This window comes from Pristiophorus japonicus, chromosome 2 (genome assembly GCF_044704955.1).
Source record: "Pristiophorus japonicus isolate sPriJap1 chromosome 2, sPriJap1.hap1, whole genome shotgun sequence".
NCBI lineage: Eukaryota > Metazoa > Chordata > Chondrichthyes > Pristiophoridae > Pristiophorus > Pristiophorus japonicus.
This window is the reverse complement of record NC_091978.1, coordinates 316,336,823-316,356,244: the sequence shown is the minus strand read 5'-3', so window position 1 is coordinate 316,356,244 and position 19,422 is coordinate 316,336,823. Positions and strand designations below refer to the sequence as shown.

Sequence of the window (19,422 nt, the reverse complement as noted above, 5' to 3'; positions counted from 1 at the left end):
CAGAAAAACAACCGTTCATCACTACTCTTTTTCATATCAATGCTGCCACCGTGCCTTTTATTCCATGGGTTTCAACCTTGCTGGCAAGCCTATTATGTGGCACTTCATCAAATGCCTTTTGGAACTCCATGTACACCATGTCAACCGCATGACCCTTATCAACCACCTGTGTTACCTCCTCAAAAAAAACTCGATCAAGTTAGTTAAACACGATTTGCCTTTAACAAATCCATGCTGGTTTTCCTTAATTAGTCCACACTTGTCCAAGTGACTGTTAACTTTGACCCTGATTATCGTTTCTGAAAGTTTCCCCACTGCATAGGTTAAACTGACTGGCCTGCTGGGTTGATCTTTACACCCTTTCCTTCAACAGGGGTGTAACATTTGTAATTCTCTAGTCCTCTGGCACCACTCCTGTATCTAAGGAGGATTGGAAGATTATGGCCAGTACCTCTGTGACTTCCTCTTTAACTTCCCTCAGCATCCTGCGCGATGCATCCCATCTGGTCCTGGTGATTTATCTGCAGCCAGCCTTTAAAGTAACTCCTCTTTATCAATTTTTTTTCACCCAGTATCTTCGCATGGAGGCAGAGGGCATAGCTGAGGTAATAAATCCGTACTTTGCATCTGTCTTCACCAAGGAAGATGCTGCCAAAGTCATAGTGAAAGAGCAGTATCTCCACTTCCTGATTTTTCACTATGACTTTGGCAGCATCTTCCTTGGTGAAGACAGATGCAAAGTACTGATGTATTACCTCAACCATGCCCTCTGCCTCCAAGCGTAGATCTCCTGTTTGGTCCCTAATTGGCCCCACTCCTCTTACTACCTGTTTATTATTTCTATGCCTATAGAAGACTTATAGGGCTAGAATTCGGCATCGCCCGCTTTGAGGCGGTGATGCTGCTGGGGCGATGTCTTATTGCCTCAAAGTGAAATATTCAATTGTATCGACTCAAGAGGAGAGTGGAGTGCTAAAAGAAGCATTCCACCTCCTTCAGGTGCTAACGGAGTGATAGCCCAGGAGGCCTACTCAATCCTAGTGCCTAAAGGTGACACAAATCCTGTTGAAAAAAATCAATAAACCTCACCCACACTTCCCCACTACTGCAACCAATAAATAAAAGTTGATAAAGTGAAATTTCAGCACTTGCCTTGCACTCCAGACGATATCGCTCTGGGATAGTTGCTAGACCGACTGTTTTCCCTTGTTGGTCTCAGCGCCAGGCCCTACGACAGGCGAAAGACTGAATTTTGCAAACACGGCGCTGCAGGGGTGTTGCGCACTCGGTGATGTCACCAAGTGGGTGGCGCTAGTGAGTGCTTTACAAACTGTCAGCACCACCGCTAAATCTTTACTGAAGTTCACAGCAGGCACTGACAGTGTGCCGCTCGGGCGGGAAGTGCTTAGCACCCCGTTAACATGTGGCACGTACCAATAGAATTTCTAGCCCTTACAATTGTTGCTTTTATAACTGCAAACTAAGTATGCTGGAAGTATAAGTCTGATGTCCTAAACATAGCTGTGACACCATAAAATGTCACTTGTGTTTTAAACATGGCTCTAAACAGACAGTAAATGTATCCTCTTGAGAACAACCATTACTTGTTTGACTTCTCATTCGTAAATTGTCTAATCAACTTGTGGGACTCATTGTCCAGCATGACACATCCTCTATATTTGTGTGAATATAAAGTTGAGGCTAAATTTCAAAATTTTACAAGTGAAAAGAGGAAGGCAGAAGCTTTGTATTGTGTGATGAGTAACTCACCTCCTATCCTCTCTAAGCCTGTCACCATCTACCAGCCTAAAGTCCGGTGTGAAGGAATGCTCACCACTGATCTGGATGGGTGTAGCTGCAATAAAAGTGAAAAAGCTCAAGACTTTCTAAGACCCGAGCATTTGCTTGATCCTACCACTGGACTTCAATATCTACCCTACAGCCCTTCCTACTAGTGCACTGTTGGTGCAGTATATATAATCTATAGGATGTACTACAACAAATTGTGGACTTGGACAGCACCTCCCAGCACTGTTAGCTCTACCAACAAGAAGGGCAAGAAAAATAAGATCAAGAACATACGAGCATAAGAATTAGGAGCAGGAGTAGGTCATTCAGCCCCTCGAGCCTGCTGCGCCATTCAATAAGATCATGGCTAATCTACCTCAACTCCACTTTCCTGCACTATCCCCAAATTCCTTGATCCCTCAATATCCAAAAATATATTGATCTCTGTCTTGAACATACTCAAAGACTGAGCTTCCACAGCCCTTTGGCGTAGAGAATTCCAACAATTCACCACCCTGTAAGTGGTGAAGTTTCTCCTCATCTCAGTCCTAAATGGCCGACCCCTTATTCTGAGACTGTGACCCCTGGTTCTAGACTCTCCAACCAGGGGAAGCATCCTGCCTGCATCTACCCTGCCAAGCTCTAAGAATGTTGTATGTTTCAACAAGATTACCTCTGGAGAATATAGGCCTCGTTTGGTCAATCTCTCCTAATAGGACAATTTCCCCCCCCCCCCCCCACCCTCGCCACCCCCAACCCAGGAATCAGTCTGGTGAACCTTCGTTGCACACCCTCAATGGCAAGAATATCCTTCCTTAGGTAAGGAGACCAAACTGTACACAATAGTCCAAGTGCGGTCTCACCAGAGCCCTATATAATTGCAGTAAGATGTCTTTACTCTTGTACACAAATCCTCTTGTAATGAAGGCCAACATACCATTTGCTTTCTTAATTGCTTGCTGTACTTGCATGTTAACTTTCAGTGATTCATGTACAAGGACACCCAGTCCCTCTGAACACCAACATTTCCCAATCTCTCACCATTTAAAAAATACTCTGCTTTTCTATTTTTCCTACCAAAGTGAATAACTTCACATTTCGCCACATTATATTCAATTTGCCATGTTCTTGCCCACTCACTTAGCCTGTTTATATCCCCTTGAAGCCTCTTTGCATCCTCCTCACAATTTACATTCCCACCTAGCTTTGTGTCATCAGCAAACCTGGATATATAACATTTGGTCCCCTCATCCAAATCATTGATATAAATTGTGATTAGCTGGGCCCAAGCACTGATCCTTGTGGCACCCCACTAGTTACAGCCTGCCAACTCGATAATGACCCGTTTATTCCTACTCTCTGTTTTTTGTCTGTTAACCAATCCTCAATTCATGCAAGTATATTGCCTCCAATCCCATGAGTCTTAATTGTGTTTAATAACCAATTATGTGGCACCTTATCGAATGCCTTCTGAAAATCGAAACACAGCAAATCCACTGGTACCAACAGTGCCTCCGCAAGATCCTACAAACCCATTGGGAGGATAAATGCACCAACGTCTGTGTTCTCGATTAGGCCAACATCCCCAGCATTTAAGTACTGACCACACTCGACCAGTTTCGTTGGGTGGGCCACATCATCCGCATGCCCGACTCGAGACTCCCAAACTAAGCGCTCTATTCGGAACTCCTACATGGCAGGTGGGCAGAGGAAACCTTTCAAGGACACTCTCAAAGCCTCCTTGATAAAGTGCAACATCCCCACCATCACTTGGGAATCCATGGCCCAAACCTGCCCTAAATGGAGGAAGAGCATCCGGGAGGGCGCTGAGCACCTTGAGTCTTGTCGCCGAGAGCATGCAGAAGACAAGCGAAGGCAGCGGAAGGAGCGTGTGGCAAACCAGACTCCCCACCCACTCTTTCCTTCAACGACTGTCTGTCCCACCTGTGACAGTGACTAATTCCCATATTGGACTGTACAGTCACCTGAGAACTCACTTTTAGAGTGGAAGCAAGTCTTCCTCGATTTCGAGGGACTGCCTATGATGATCTATTCTACTAGTTACAACCTCAAAAGATTGCCCAATCCTATTATTAGTTACGAAGTGCCTTGTTACCACGTCCTTAATAATAGATTCTCGCATTTCCCCTATTACTGATGTCAGGCTAACTGGTCTGTAATTCCCTGTTTTCTCTCTCCTTTTTTAAATAGCAGGGTTACATTAACTACCTTCCAATCTGCGGGAACCATTCTCTATAGCCACCTCTTTCAAAACTCTAGGATGCAAGCCATCAGGTCCAGGGGATTTATCAGCTTTCAGTCCCATTTTTTTTTACTAATACCATCTTCTTTCAGTTCCTCATTCTCACTAGACTCTTGTTTCTCCACTATTTCCGGGAGGTTTATTGTGTCTTCTTCCATGAAGACAGACACTTGGTATTTGTTTAATTTCTCTGCCATTTCCTTATTCCCCATTTTAATTTCTCAAGTCTCAGCCTGTAGAAGACCCACATTTACTTTTGCTAATCTTTTCCTTTTTACATATCTATAGAAGCTTTTGCTGTCTTTTTATGACTCTTGCTAGTTTAGTCTCATTCTATTTTCCCTTTCTTTATCAATTTCTTGGTCCTCCTTTGCTGAATTCTAAAATCCTCCAATCCTCAGGCATACTGCTCTTTTTGGAAACATTATAAGCTTCTTTCTTTGATCTACTGCTTTGATCTACTGCAGGTAATGTCTTTAGCTTCTCTGGTTAGCCATGATTGGATCACTTTTCTTGTGGGGTTTTTGTGCCTTAAAGTAATGTACGTTTGTTGTAAATTATATATTAATTCTTTAAATGCTAGCCATTACTTGTTTACCATCATACCGCACAATACTAGATCTAAAATTGCCTGCTCCCTAGTTGGTTCCTCAACTTACTGATATAGAAAACCATCTTGTATACATTCCATGAATTCGTCCTCCACACTATTACTGCAAATTTGGTAGCCCAGTCCATATGTAGATTAAAGTTCCCCATGTATTACTTGTTACATGCACCTCTAATTTCCTGATTTATACTGTGCTCTACATTACCACTACTGTTTGGGGGCCTATAAACTCCCACCAGTTTCCTGCCCCTTGTTGTTCCTTAGCTCCACACAAATTGATTCTACCTCTTGATTTTTGGAGCGAAGATCTTTTCTCTCCACTGTCTTTATCCCATCCTTTACTATCAGGGCTACCCCTCCTTTTCCATTTTGCCTATCTCTTCTAAAAGTTAAGTATCCTGGAATATCAAGGGAAGAACATTACTTCCGAGGTTCCCTTCCAAGTCTCTCACCATCCTGACTTGGACATCAAGTGCCATTCCTTCATCGTGGATGTGTCAAAATCATGGAATTGTCTAGCACCATTGTGGGAGCATCAACAGCACAGGACTGCAGCAGTTAAGGTGCAGGTCTACCTTCTCGGGAGCTAGGGATAGGCAACAAATGCACCCTTGCCATTATCGCCCACATCCTGAAACTACATTTTTAGAACAGCAGTAACTGTTGTATTTTTCAGAGTATTCCTCCTTTTTAAAAAAAATGTTAATGAAGCTGAAACTTAATCTTGATTTATACACTATCCAAAACTGCTCCTGTGCAGTAAATGTTAGATTTTTGAGGGGTATGTTTGCATTGTCAGTAATATAGAAAATAGGAGCAGTAGTAGGCCATTCGGCCCTTCGAGCCTGCACTGCCATTCAATATGATCATGGCTGTACCTCAATCTCAACACCATATTCCTGATTTTTTTCCCCATATCCCTTGATGCCTTTTGTGTTTAGAAATCTGTTTATTTCCTTCTTAAATATATTCAGTGACTTGGCCTCCACAGCCTTCTGTGGTGGAGAATTCCACATATTCATCACCCTCTGAGTGAAAACATTTCTCCTCATCTCAGTCCTAAATTTCCTACCCTGTATCCTGAGAAAAATATATACAAAGCTTCAGCGCTGCTGCATTTTGTTGAGATCACTCAAACACTGAGGATACACATTAGGAACAAACTGGGTTCAGTGTCCGATGAGGTGACATATAATGTGGTATGATGTTTGTTGTTGGGGGTGGGGATGGGGGAGAAGCAATAACATGGGACTATGTAAAATTAGCTCATTCACCACAACAGGAATGGTCAAATGGTTTGCCTTGTGCTTCCAATTTTGGCTATTTTTAGTTTTGAGTGACAAGTTACAGAATGGCAATATTCCAATTGGATGAAGTTATGGCTCCGTGCATTAGTGCTGAGGTGTATAATGAAAAGTCATGCCTCGAGCACAACTTCATCAATATTGTGGACAATGAAGCTACAGTCCAATAATCCATAATGTGTAATATTTCATAACATTAAACTTTGTCATTTAGGAGCTATTTACAGACTTGAGTTTACAAACATTTATAATCCCACAGCTGTCTATATTTTTTAATAAGCTGATACTTTTCATTGCAATTTTCTGGCTAGGCTCCAAGAGGAATTATTAAGGACTACCCAAACTTTGATGCAAATCATGATGCAGAGGTGCTTAGAAAAGCAATGAAAGGACTGGGTAAGTACTCTTGTATTAACACCAATATTGGAAATATATATATACTTCTAAACTAGAAAGTGTTTCTTCTGTAATTTTCTTGTTCTTATAAGCCTGTAATTAAGGATAGGGTGACTGAACACATTGAACATTTTTAGTTGATCAGAGTGAGGCATCATAGATTTGTAAAGGTTAGTTCATGCCTAATAAACTTGATTGCATTTTTTGAGGAGGTGATTAAAGTAGTGGACACAGGAATGCCGAGAACCAGCATTTGTGAAGCTTCTTCGGGTATGTGTGCACATCGTACGTACCCAGTGAGGCCGTAATTTGCAGGCCAATAATAGATTAAGCGAATGGGAAAAACTGTGGCATATGGATTTCAATGTAGGCTAATGTGAGGTCATCCACTTTGGACCTAAAAAGGATAGAACAGGGTACTTTCTAATTGGTAAAAAGTTAGAAACATTAAGAGGTCCAAAGAGACTTGGGGAGTCCATGTACATAGATCATTAAAATGTCATGGACAGGTACAGAAATAATCCAAAAGTTTAATGAAATGCTGGCCTTTATATCTAGAGGACTAAAATACAAGCGGATAGAAGTTATGCTTAAGCTATATAAAACCCTCATTGGACCACACCTGGAACACTGTAAACAGTTCTGGGCACCACACCTTCAGCAGCATATATTGGTTGTGGAGAGAGTGTAGCGTAGGTTTATCCGAACGATACCTGGACTCCAAGGGTTAAATTATGAAGAGATATTACTCAACCTAGAGTTGTATTCCCTGGAGTTTAGAAGGTTACCTGGTGATTTGGTCAAAGTTTTCAAGATGTTGAGGGAAACTGATAGGGTAGATAGAGAGAAACTATTTCCGCTAGTTGGCGAGTCTAGGACTAGGGGGCATAAACTAAAAATTAGAACCAGACTTTTCAGGAGTGAAGTTAGCCAACTTCACTCCTGAAAGGGTGGTAGAATTTTGGAACTCTTCTACAAATGCTAAGTGATGCTGGGTCAATTGTTAATTTTAAATTTGAGGTTGATAGCTTTTTGTTAACCAACGTTATTAAGGGATTTGAAGCAAAGGCGGTATATGGAGTTAAGTCACAGATCAGCCATGATCTCATTGAATGGTGGAACAGGCTTGAGGAGCTAAACGGCCTACTCCTTTTCCTATGTCATGTTGAGAGAGTTCTGCTTTCCCATCAGTGTAAAGACAAAATTTGGGAGCTCTTGATTATCAGTCTCTATTAAGCAGTATGCAGCTGCCCTCTGATTAGAGACTGAAATATAGCTGGTTTGGTTAACAACATTCAGCAGAATCCAGAATGAGTATTGTCTACTGCATCTTGGAGTTCAAGATACTGGACAAAGGAACTATGTTCATTTTGATTTGTGGTCCTGTATTTCAATCTGAGACAGACCTCAAACTATTTTCTCCTATTGCTGCTTCTACCCTCAATGGCTGGGGGAGGAGATAGACCTTCATTTATATGGTAACTACTTGCATCTTGGAAATATCTCAGAAGCATTTTGCATTTCATGAATGCCTTTGAGGTTTTTTGACTGACTTTTATATAGCCAAACGTTGGTTAACAAAAAGCTATCAACCTCAAATTTAAAATTAACAATTGACCCAGCATCACTTACCATTTGTAGAAGAGTTCCAAAATTCTACCACCCTTTGCGTGTAGAAGTGTCTCCGAACTTCACTCCTGAAAAGTCATTTTGTACACACTCCAAACACTAGTGAGATGAGAGCCAATTAATCTGTTTTGGTTGTGGTTGAGGGAGAAATGCTAGCCTGGACACCAGGAGAGCAGTCTGCTTTGTCTCAAATTGTGTTGTGGGATCTTTAGCTACTAGAACAGGCTTATGGGGCTTTGGTTAACTATTTCATTCAAATGGTGGCAGCTCTGGAATGCAGCACTTGGCACTGCACTAGAGTCAGTCTAGATTACATGCTCGCATTCAAGAGTGTAGCTTAAGATAAAACCTTCTGACTTCTCCCTCCCTCAATAACTTTTTGATACCCCACAAATTCAATAGTACTTCCAAATACAACCACAGTACAACAGGCATCTTGTCTTAATTGCTCACCTCAAGCTCGAAATACTAGACTTTTGGCATCCTGATAATTGAGGATTTTGTAAAGATGTTTTACTTGTAATGGATCAAGAACTGTAAACTTGTACTACTATTAGCAAAAAATGAACTTTCATTAATTCCTACCTTGTGTGTCTTGACTAATATAGATGGGTTGTAAGAGAAAAGGTTTTCAAATGTACCAATTGGAACCAAGTAGCACTCCATTAAATTTTGGCAAGACATTTGCCTTGGAAAGGGTACGGAGCAGATTCATCAGAATGATTCCTGGGCTTAAAGAGTTAATTTTAGAGGATAGGTTGTGTGGACCTGACTTGTATTCCCTTAAATTTAGAAGGTAGATCTAATCATGGTATTTAAAATGATAAAGGGATTTGATAAGGTAAATAGAATTGCATAGAATTACATAGAATATACAATCAGTCGATGCTGGCGTTTATACTTCACTCGAGCCTCCTCCCATTCTTCCTCATCTGACTAATAGCATAACCCTCTCTTCTCTTCTGCCCCTAATGCTTCCCCTTAAATGCATCCCTACTATTCACCTCAACCACTCCCTGTGGTAGTGAGTTCCACATTCTCACCACTCTCTGGGTAAAGAAGTTTCTTCTCAATTCCCTATTTGATTTGTTGGTGACTATCTTATATTGATGATCTCTCGTTTTCCCACAAGTGGAAACATTCTGTATCTACTCTATCAGAACCTTTCATAATTTTAAAGATCTCTGTTAGGTCACCCCTCAGCTTTTTCTTTTCAGGAGAAAGGGGACCCAGCCTGTCCATCCTTTCCTGACAGGTATAATCTCGCAGTTCTGGTATCATCCTTGTAAATCTTTTTTCCACCCTCTCCAATGCCTCTCTATCCTTTTTATAATGTGGCGAGCAGAACTGTACACAATGCTACAAGTGTGGGCTAACCAAGATTCAATATAAGTTTAGCATAACTTCTCTACTTTTCAATTCAATCCTTCTAGAAATAAACCCTAGTGCTTAGTTTGCTTTTGTTTTGGCCTTACTAAGCTGCGGTGCTACTTTCAGTGATTTGTGTATTTGTGTTCCCAGATCCCTTTGCTCCTCTACAACATTTAGATCTTTATTTTCCAAGTAATATGTGACCTCCTTACTTTTCTTACTGAAATACTTCTCACTTATCTGTGTTGAAATTCATTTGCCAATGATATGCCCATTCTGCAATTTTATTTATGTTGTCTTTTAATATGTTGCAGTCATCCTCAGTGTTGACTAACCTTCCCAATTTGGTGGTGTCCACCAATTTAGAAATTGTGTTTTTGATTCCAAAGTCTAAATTGTTAATATAAATTGTGAACAACAGCATTAATCCTCGTGGAACACCATTTTCCACCTTCTGCCACTCTGGATAGCTACCCTTTATCCCTGCTTTCTGTCCTTCAGCCAGCTAGCTATCCATTTTTCTAATTCTTCCCTGACTTTGCATGCTCTGGCCCCTTGTTCATTCATCTATTATGTGGTACCTTATTAAAGGTCTTTTGGGAATGTAGGTATTTTACATCTACAGCATTACCCTTGTCTACTTTCACTGTTATCTCATCAAAGAATTCAATGAGGTTGGTAAAGCAAGACTTTCCCTTTTGAAATTCATGTTGACTATTCATTATTATATTTTTGGTTTCTAGATGTTTTTCTACTTTCTCCTTTAGTACAGATTCCATTATTTTACCTACCACCAATGTTAAGCTGTCTGGTCTATAGATCCCTGGAAATGTTCTACCTCCCTTGTTAAATATATGTTTTATGTTAGCTATCCGCCAGCCCTCTGGCACTACATCTTTTCCTGATTAATTATTAAATATGTGTTGTAAGGCCTCTGCTATCTCTTCGCTTGATTGTTTTAAAATGAGCTGATATAATCTGTTCTGACCAAGGGTTTTATTGTTCGATATTTGTTTAATATTTCTCCTTTTTATCTTAAATATGGTTATAACATTTGTAATCTCATCATCCGATGTCTTGTCGACCTGATCCGTCTCCCTGGTAAATACTGAAGCAAAATAATTATTTAATATTTCTGCCATTTCACTATAACTGCCTATGATTTTATCCTAACCTTCGTGGCTCTATTCTCATCCTGACTTTCCTTTTTTTAAATTTTATGTCCCTGTAGAATACTTTACTATTATGTTCCTTGATAATTTAATTTCATAGTTACTCGTTATCTTCCTAATTGTGTTTTTGACTACTCTTCTAATTTCTTCGTATTTCCCCTTGGCATGCTGTCTTTTCTCATGCTGTCCATGTACTTAGTGTATGTCCCTTTTGTTAACCTTCAATTATTTTCCCTTGTATCTTTATTCATCCATGGTGTCACATTAGTGTTAATTTTTTATTTTTTAAGCAGAATACATTTTTCTTGGGCTCTGTTGAACATCATTTACAATGTTTTTCATAGATGTTGTACATCATTGTTTGCCAATATTGATGTCCATTTTAATTTCCCAAGTTCTATTCTCAGCCCCTCAAAATCAGCTTTTTCCAATCTTTTACCCTGGTCTGTGTGATGCTTATGTCCATCTCAATTATCCTAAACTGTATTATATTATGGTCCCTATTGCCTAAATGTTCCCCTACTTTTACTCCTCTTAATCTACTCTGGTTCAGTCCCCATTACCAGATCCAGTAGTGAATCCTCCCATGTTGGACTTCTGACATTGGTTTAGAAAGGAGTCCTGTACACATTGTAGGATCTCCATTCCCTTATCCCCTTTATCTACCTCTTCTGGCCAATTAATTTCAGTGTTGTTGATTATTATTCCATGTTATTCATTTCCCTAATTTATTTGCATATTTCTTGCTCCACCTCCCTTCCACTATTGGGTGGTCTGTAGATTACCTATTGGTGTGATGCAGAGAAATTTTCTCTGGTGGGATTAATCAGAACACAAGGGTACAGAAAGTAGGAATAAACAGGTCATTGCAGAAGGTAGAAATAAATAGGTCATTTTCAGGTTGGCAGGCTGTAACTCCTGGGGTACTGCAAGGATCAGTGCTTGTGCCTCAGCTATTTAAAATCTATATCAATATATTGGGCCAAATGTAATATATCTAAGTTTGCTGATAGTACAAAGCTAAGTTTGTGAGGAGGATGCAAAGGGACTGGAAAGGGATATAGACATGTTAAGTGAGTTGGAAAGAACATGGCAAATGGAATATAATGTGGAGAAATGTGAAGTTCTCCACTTTGATAGGAAAAATAGAAAAGCACAATATTTTATAAATGGTGAGAGATTGGGAAATGTTGGTATTCAGAGGGACAGGTGTCCTTGTACATAAATCACTGAAAGTTAACAAGCGAGTACAGCAAGCAATTAGGAAAGCAAATGGTATATTAGCCTTTATTGCATGCAATAGAATTGGAATATAAGAGTAAATATATCTCATTGCAATTATTTAGGGTCTTGGTGAGACAACACCATGAGTGCTGTGTACAGTTTAGGGTCTCTGTATCTAAGGAAGGCTATACTTGCCTTGGAGGGAGCGCAACGAAGGTGTTTCCTTCACAATGCGCGTGCGCGAACGCTCCAACGCGCACGCGCAGCGTTGCCGGCAGGTAAAAAACTAATTTAAATGGTACCCGCCCCCTCCCACTTACAAAATCGGCGCGAGTGTAGGCTCCGCCCCCCTGGGCTCCACGCCAAACAGACAAGGAGCTGCAAAGCGCTCCAGAATCGCGCATTTTTTTTCCGGCGCCGTTTTAGGCGCAAAAAACGGGCGCCCAGCTCGGAGGGGCGCCCGTTTTTTATCATGTGGAAACTTGGGCCCAATGACTCAGAAGATTAATAACAGGTGACTCGCCTAAATCCTGTCACTGTGATACTGTGGCATGTTGAAAAGTACTTAGTTTCCTCTCCTCTGGTACTGTCCTCATCCCTTTCAAAACTGCTATCGTCGCCTGCTCCCTCAAAAAAAAACTTCCTTGACCCCGTTGTCCATGTAGTATATTGCCCCATCTCCAATCTTTCTCTCCTCTCAAGTCCTTCACCATGCTGTCGCCTCCCAAATCCGTGCCCGCGTTTTCCAAAACTCCATGGGCCCGAACTTGGTCAAAGCTGAGGCCCGCCGAAGTGCCGCCCAAAGGACCACAGAGAGACCTGGCGGCACTTTGGCAGGAAGATTCTTCAAAGTTCTGCAAAGACCGCCCGGCGGCAAAAAAACAACTTTCGCCCTGAATGTGGGCGACAGCGGGCAGGAGCTCCCAATCTCAGCGGCAAATGCAATCTTTGCCAAAGTGCCGCCGAGGATCGGGTCGGGCCCAGGGACAGTGGGGGGGGGGGGGGAACACATAAAAATTATAATTTACACAAAAAAAAACCTTCAGGGGACCCCATCCACCTGAATTGCTGTAAAAACAAATTTTATTAACATAAATAAATAAAATAAGTTTACTAACCTTTTTTTTGCAGGTCTTCATACTTACCATTGGGGTTAGACCTGCCTCCATGCAATGGTCCTTCCCCCTGCTGCCGCTAACTCCCGCCCGGAGGAATCTGGCAGCTCGGCAGGCGGGAGGATATTTAAGCGTCTTGCACGCTAATGGACGTCAGTGGGCGGTTCCCAGCGGTACACTCCTCCCGCCGGCGGGAGGCCTAGAGGAAACTAGCATCGAGGGGAGACCGCCCTAAAAATGCGGCGGCAGCGGGCGGTGAATGCACCAGGTTCGGGGCCCATGTTTGAGTCCCTCCAGCCCAAACCAAAGTCACACAATGTATTCTGTTACTGTGATATGGTGCATTTGCTCTCCTTGACAGCATCTGAAAAGGAAGGCTCAAGTGCAGATCCTTCATCAGAACTCCAGCATGAAGTGCAATAAACTGACAGTCCTGCCTCCTTGAAAGATTACTGACTGCCTCATACTTGTACCTGAGTGAATATGATTTGAAAGCTTTAGATTTTTTTTTTTGTCCTGTAGGTACTGATGAAAGTGCTATTCTTCATGTCCTGACAACCAGGAGTAGTGCCCAGCGTGTGAAAATCTGCCTTCAATACAAAACTCTGTTTGGCAAGGTAGGAAAACATGTTTCATTATGCTGTTCAACTTGGTTTTAGTGGATTTAATAGGAATTATTAGACAAAACAAAATTAAGGTCCATCTAGTTCTCCATCTACTATCCTGGTAGTTGCATGATTCAGCGATAATGGAGATGTTGCCAACATGGCAACCAATCTCTATTCATTTGTTTAACAGACCCAGAAATGAGGCGAGGAAAATCCCTAGTGGTGGAAATCTTTACCAACCATAGGTCGAAAGACCCCGTTCCTCCCAAGCATGCTACACCTGCAAGTCACTTCTTAAATTGCTCATGTATGGTATTCCAAAATATTTTCTGACACAAATCGATCTTGCATTTGAATCAACAATATCTGCTTCCACCGTCTTCATAGAGGAGCCTGTTCCTTAGATTGATCATTGAAATAGTGGGGCGAATTTTAACAGCCCAGGACTGGTGGAGGAGGGTCCCAGGTTAACTTACTGACTCCTTTCCCGAGGGCAGAGTACTCGCTTGCCCCCCCAACCTGCCGCCAACACGCCTACTTCCTGTTTAATTGGTTTGGGGGGATGGGGGGCTGGGTGAGGAACTGCTCTCTAGAGACTGCTCAGTAATTTAAATATGATAACAATGCTGCGTGCCTCAGATTTTAACAGACTTTTACATTTAACGGTTGCGGGCAGTGATCCCAGGGTTTGGGGAAACCTGGCAGCTGAAGCAAGGCGAGAATGGCCAGAGCCAGCAGTTAAGTGCTTTTCCAGCTTTGCTTTTGGGCCGGGAGCAGCAGGAGTGCTTCTCACTGGCTCCCCACAAGCTCACCGGCTGCAGTTGGCCTCACTCCGAGGGAGCAACCTGCCTCCGTTTTGCCACCCACTCTCTTTCCCCCACCCCCCATTCCGCGACGTGCTTGCTCTTCCCCCCCCCCCCCCCGTTCCGCAACCTGCTCTCTTTCCCGGTCCGCCCTCCCCACCCCCCCATTCCGCGATGCATTCCCTTTCTTCACCCCCACCCCCGTTCCACGACCTACTCTCTTGCTTCCCCCCCCCCCCCCGTTCCGCATCCCGCTCTCTTTCCCATTCTGCGTCCCGCTCTTTTCTCCTCCCTCCTCCACCCCCCCCCGCACCCCATTCTGCGACGAGCTCTCTTTCATTTCCCCCCACCCCCCCACCCCACACCCTCGGTTCAACGACCCACACTCTCTTTCTCCCCCCGCCCCCCATCCTGCGAAATCTTCAGCCACAGGTTTTCTGATGTTTCTTGATTTTCAAGAGTAACGAGAGAAGAAGTATTGCAGTCTTGGACAAAAGTATTGCAGTCTTTAACAACACTACTAAAACATTGCAATCCACTTTTTATCCTGAGCTGCTTACTCTTTCTCGCGTTAGTCATTTTTATGGAGGCCTGACTTGTATCCATTCTGAAGAATGATTTCCAAATTCCTGTCTGACAATTAAATTTGGTGGGAGGGTAGGTCACTATGTTTCAACTGTATTCACTCTAGTATCTTGGCAGAGGCTTGTTCAAAGAATGTACTATATAACAGTAACATCATTTATGTGCAACAGGATCTTGTAGATGACCTAAAATCTGAATTGGGCGGGAAGTTTGAGAAACTGATTGTTGGGCTGCTGAAAACTCCTCTACAGTATGATGTCTCCGAGTTGCACAATGCACTTAAGGTAAATTGGTCGATGGATTATTCTGCTTTTTACTGTGAACTAGAAGATCTTGTTCTGCATGGAAGACCTGCTAGATGCCAGAAGTACAGTTGTATTTAATCCTAAAAAAGGAAGGTATGTTGTAACTTCATCAATTCAGTTTTTAACAATGATTAAGGCTCCAGTAGAACATCATTTATTCTAAGACCCTGGTCACTAATTCTGGAACACATCAGCTGCTGATCAAGTTGCACATGTTGATTTCACTCCCACATTTGTGCTTTTACAGCACTACTTGTAGGCCAGGAGGAGCAGGAGTGCTTCCCCCAGCCCTTCGAGGACACTTTCGGCCTCCCCTCTGCCAATCACGTCCTTTCTCTCTTCCGTGCTATGATCAGTGACCTGATCCAAACCGAGAGATCGACAAAGGGCAGCGGGCTCGGTGCTTGGGACAACTCTCTCGGGGCATATCATCCTACACTCAGCACCACCATTTCTAAATTTCTGCGTTTGGACTCAATAAAGGAGAGTTTTTATAAAATGACAGAAATTGCAGCACAGGAGGAGGCCATTCGGCCCCTTGCCTGTGTTGCTGGCATACTCACCAGTATCCTGCAACCTTGTGCTGCCTGCACATTAGAATGATTGCTGTATGCAGCCAGCGCTAACTGCGTGGTTCATGGCTGCACGCATTAGCATGGGGCCCAAAATCGTAACCCTAGCACCACTAAAAGCTAGCCTGCACCTCTTAAAGGGAGGTGCATTTTCCTGGAGCAGGTGCTGCGAGTTGTACAGGAAGTGAATTTGACCTGGGAAAGAGTGAGGAATGGCACACAACGGGAGAGAGTGGACTCAAGGTTTTTCAAAGCTGCTTTGGGAGTTTTGGTGGAGGAGGTGGAAAGCAGGAGAGGATGTCCTGTATCCGCAACAGGACGAAGAATGCCCTCTAGACACATGCTCAAAAGGCAGTGGGAGCAGATAGCATGGAGGTCAATGCCAGGAGTCAAACCCCGAGGATCTGGATGCAGTGCAGCAAGAAGTTTAATGACCTCACATGACTGCTCAAGGTCAGTGAATGTATCTTCAAATACCAGATCCTACCAACTGCACCACTTACCTTGGCTACTGGTCAATTCACCACACTTCCATCACTCACCTACCAACAAGTTCTAGTAATCAGGACTCGTGCCTAACGTTCATAGCTTCACTGCACCCTCACACAAGAAGCACTGTTACACACAACCACATCTCATAGCTTGCCACATTGGCTGCAATTCAACCATGACCGCCACATCACCCAAACCGATTTCACGACACTCACTGACACACTTCCCTCTCGCTTGCAGGCGAAGGTAACATAACTGGAGGCAACAGGAAATAACTGGAGTGAGACAAGGGTGCCTGCATATCCTAATTTGTGCATGAGACACACAAAGTTAGTATGCAGGTACAGCAAGTAACCAGGAAGGCAAATGGAATGTTGACCTTTATTGCAAGAGGGATGGAGTATAAAAGCAGAGAAGTCCTGCTACAACTGTACAGGGTATTGGTGAGGCCACACCTGGAGTACTGCGTACAGTTTTGGTCTCTGTATTTAAGGAAGGATATACTTGCATTGGAGGCTGTTCAGAGAAGGTTCACTAGGTTGATTCTGGAGATGAGGGGGTTGACTTATGAAGATAGGTTGAGTAGGTTGGCCTATACACATTGGAGTTCAGAAGAATGAGGTGTGATCTTATTGAAACTTGTAAGATAATGAGGGGGCTAGACAAGGTGGATGCAGAGAGGATTTTTCTAATCACAGGGGAAACTAAAACTAGGGAGCATAGTATCAGAATAACGGGCCGCCCATTTAAAACTGAGATGAGGAGGAATTTCTTCTCTGAGGGTTGTAAATCTGTGGAATTCTCTGCCCCAGAGCTGTGGAGGCTGGGTCATTGAATATATTTAAGGAGGAGATAGACAGATTTTTGAGCAATAAGGGAATAAAGGGTTATGGGGAGCGGGCAGAGAAGTGGAACCATGATCAGATCAGCCACGATCTTATTAAATGGTGGGGCAGGCTCGAGGGGCCAGGTCGCCTGCTCCTGCTCCTTATGTTCTTGTGTCCTAATCCCTATGGAGTTTCAGCCCCGCTTCAGCAAAAGCCGTTCCATTGAAATTCAGCAGCCTTTCACCAGCCATGCTGCAGGCACTGGGGTCGCACTGCGTAGGAGCACTCGGACAGCCAAAGACACACGGAAGACAAGCACTAAGAGAATGCATAAGGGTGATTAATTATGGAATGTGGCATGATTTCATTTATAAATTTTGTTTGCAAGGTTTATTTTGTGGTGGATTTTATTTTTGCATTGTGGCTAAGAGGACAATAAATTGATCAGTGAGCGAGGGAAGGTAAGGACCAAGGAAGGGAGGTTGCGGTTACTGGTATCGCACTCAAAATTAGTTCTTCACGGACAGCTGGGCAGAAAGAGTCTGTCTAGGTATCTTTCGTCCACTCTCCCTCCCTCTTCTCCTCGTACCTAGTGGTAAGGGCTCATGATGGCGATGTTGTCCTATGTCCCCTCTAAGGTGCGAGGCCTGCACACTTAAATTCATGGGCCGCGCAGTGAGCTTGACAGCTGAAGCGGCCCAGTATTTAATGAGCAGGAAAAGGTCATAGCACTGAGAGAATGACCCGGGAACCGCACAGAGCCGATCCAAATTAGAACGGCAGGTGGTAAGAGCCCTGGAACCCGGCGAGCATTGTCTCAGACAGCCGTTGACTAAAGGTGGCCAAAGGACCCACAGTTCTCTGTGCCCCAGCAAACCCTCTATCCACTGTGTTGATTTCCCCAGGGAGAGTGCGCATGTTCCCCAGGGCCGTGATGCAGTCTAGATCGGATCGGACGCAGTAGAAGAAACCAGGAAGTGGCGGGTAGGATGGGGGGGTAAGGGGGGCTGGAACAACGAATTAATGTTGACCAGCCCCTCGCTGCACACCTGCCGGGGTCTGTGATGCGCACTCAGTGTTGCTACAGCCTGCACTCACCCTCGCTCAGTTTCCTAGACCTGCTCCACGCAGGAAGGCAATCTCCGGCCTCACTTTGGAGCAATGCACCGTGGGAGCCTGACTGATAAGTCACTAGTTCTTTGGGTATGCAAGTTGTGCGTTGAATTATTTTGATGAATGCTCTTTTCTAGGCTTAACAAACTGATGTTGAAGACAGTATTCAGGTTCCTGATCAGGGTCTCCGTGTCACACACTTGTTACAGCGTTGCCTTTCCAACTCTGGGAGTTGGGTTTGAAGCCATTGCAGAGAAATGAAAAGAAAGTCCGTGGTCTTTTTCGAAAAACCAGGGCAGTATTACTTCATCACATAACTTTACCTGAGTTATGAAGTCATTCTGTAGGCTGAAATTACAGGAAAGTAAATAGGTTACACAATGAAATGTTACAGCTAGCTTAGAAGTAATGATCGAGATTCTGGATTTTGGATTCTCATGCAATGATTGCTGTTATATATGTAAACTTGTATTTACTCTGTACAGCCACCAGAGGGCTCATCCCTGGAGTCCCAAGGGATCCCATAATCCCTTGGGAGCACAGGTATTGAAGAAGGCTTCACAGGCTGGAGAGGCACTTTGGAGACCTGCAATAAAAGACTAAGGTCATACTTTACTTTGAGCTCAGTGTTCAGTCTGATTCTTTCTCCATACACAACAATTACATTTGACCCTGTGCAGTTTCCAAAGGACACTCGTCCTCAGAGAAGACCACTCAGTGAAGGCAGGAAAGTAAATAGTTATATTTTTATTATCTTGTGTTTGGAATAGATTTATTTTTAGGTTAACTTTTTAAAAATTAATTATCCCAATCTCCAGACAATGAGTGTCTTGGTGAACCTCCTTGGCAAAACTTTTTTTAATGTATCAATTCATGCGGTGTAATGCAGACAAAGATGATCTGTGGATGTGTAAACCAAGATGATCGTCCTGAACTGAAAATGTTGATGTGAATGATGAGTGACTGATTAAAACTGAATAATACCAAGATGGTAGGGGGAGGGAAGCATTTTTTAATCTTAAATTATGTTGCAGTTCCACAAGCGTTCCCATGGAAAGTGGTTTTAGGTGCACTTCAATGGAAAAGGTAGGAGGTGGGTGGGGTGGATTGACCCATCCACCTCCACGGAGGTGTGTGGGGGGCCTGACCCATCCACCTCCATGGCACGAACCTGGTATTGCAGTACTTCCAGGAACGGTGCAGTGGCTCTCGGCCTTTTGGCTAAGAGCATTGGCGCAGAGTGAT

At 43.3% G+C, this 19,422-nt stretch overlaps 1 protein-coding gene across 1 annotated transcript in view; it reads left to right on the top strand.

The window, feature by feature from the left end:
* Positions 1–19,422, top strand: part of LOC139247795 (annexin A5-like) — a 66,500-nt gene that overhangs the window by 9,956 nt on the left and 37,122 nt on the right. The window contains exons 3-5 of the mRNA XM_070871786.1: positions 6,277–6,361; positions 13,395–13,489; positions 15,039–15,152. Of these exons, the coding sequence (XP_070727887.1) occupies positions 6,277–6,361; positions 13,395–13,489; positions 15,039–15,152 (294 nt within the window). The remainder of the gene's footprint in view (positions 1–6,276; positions 6,362–13,394; positions 13,490–15,038; positions 15,153–19,422) is intronic.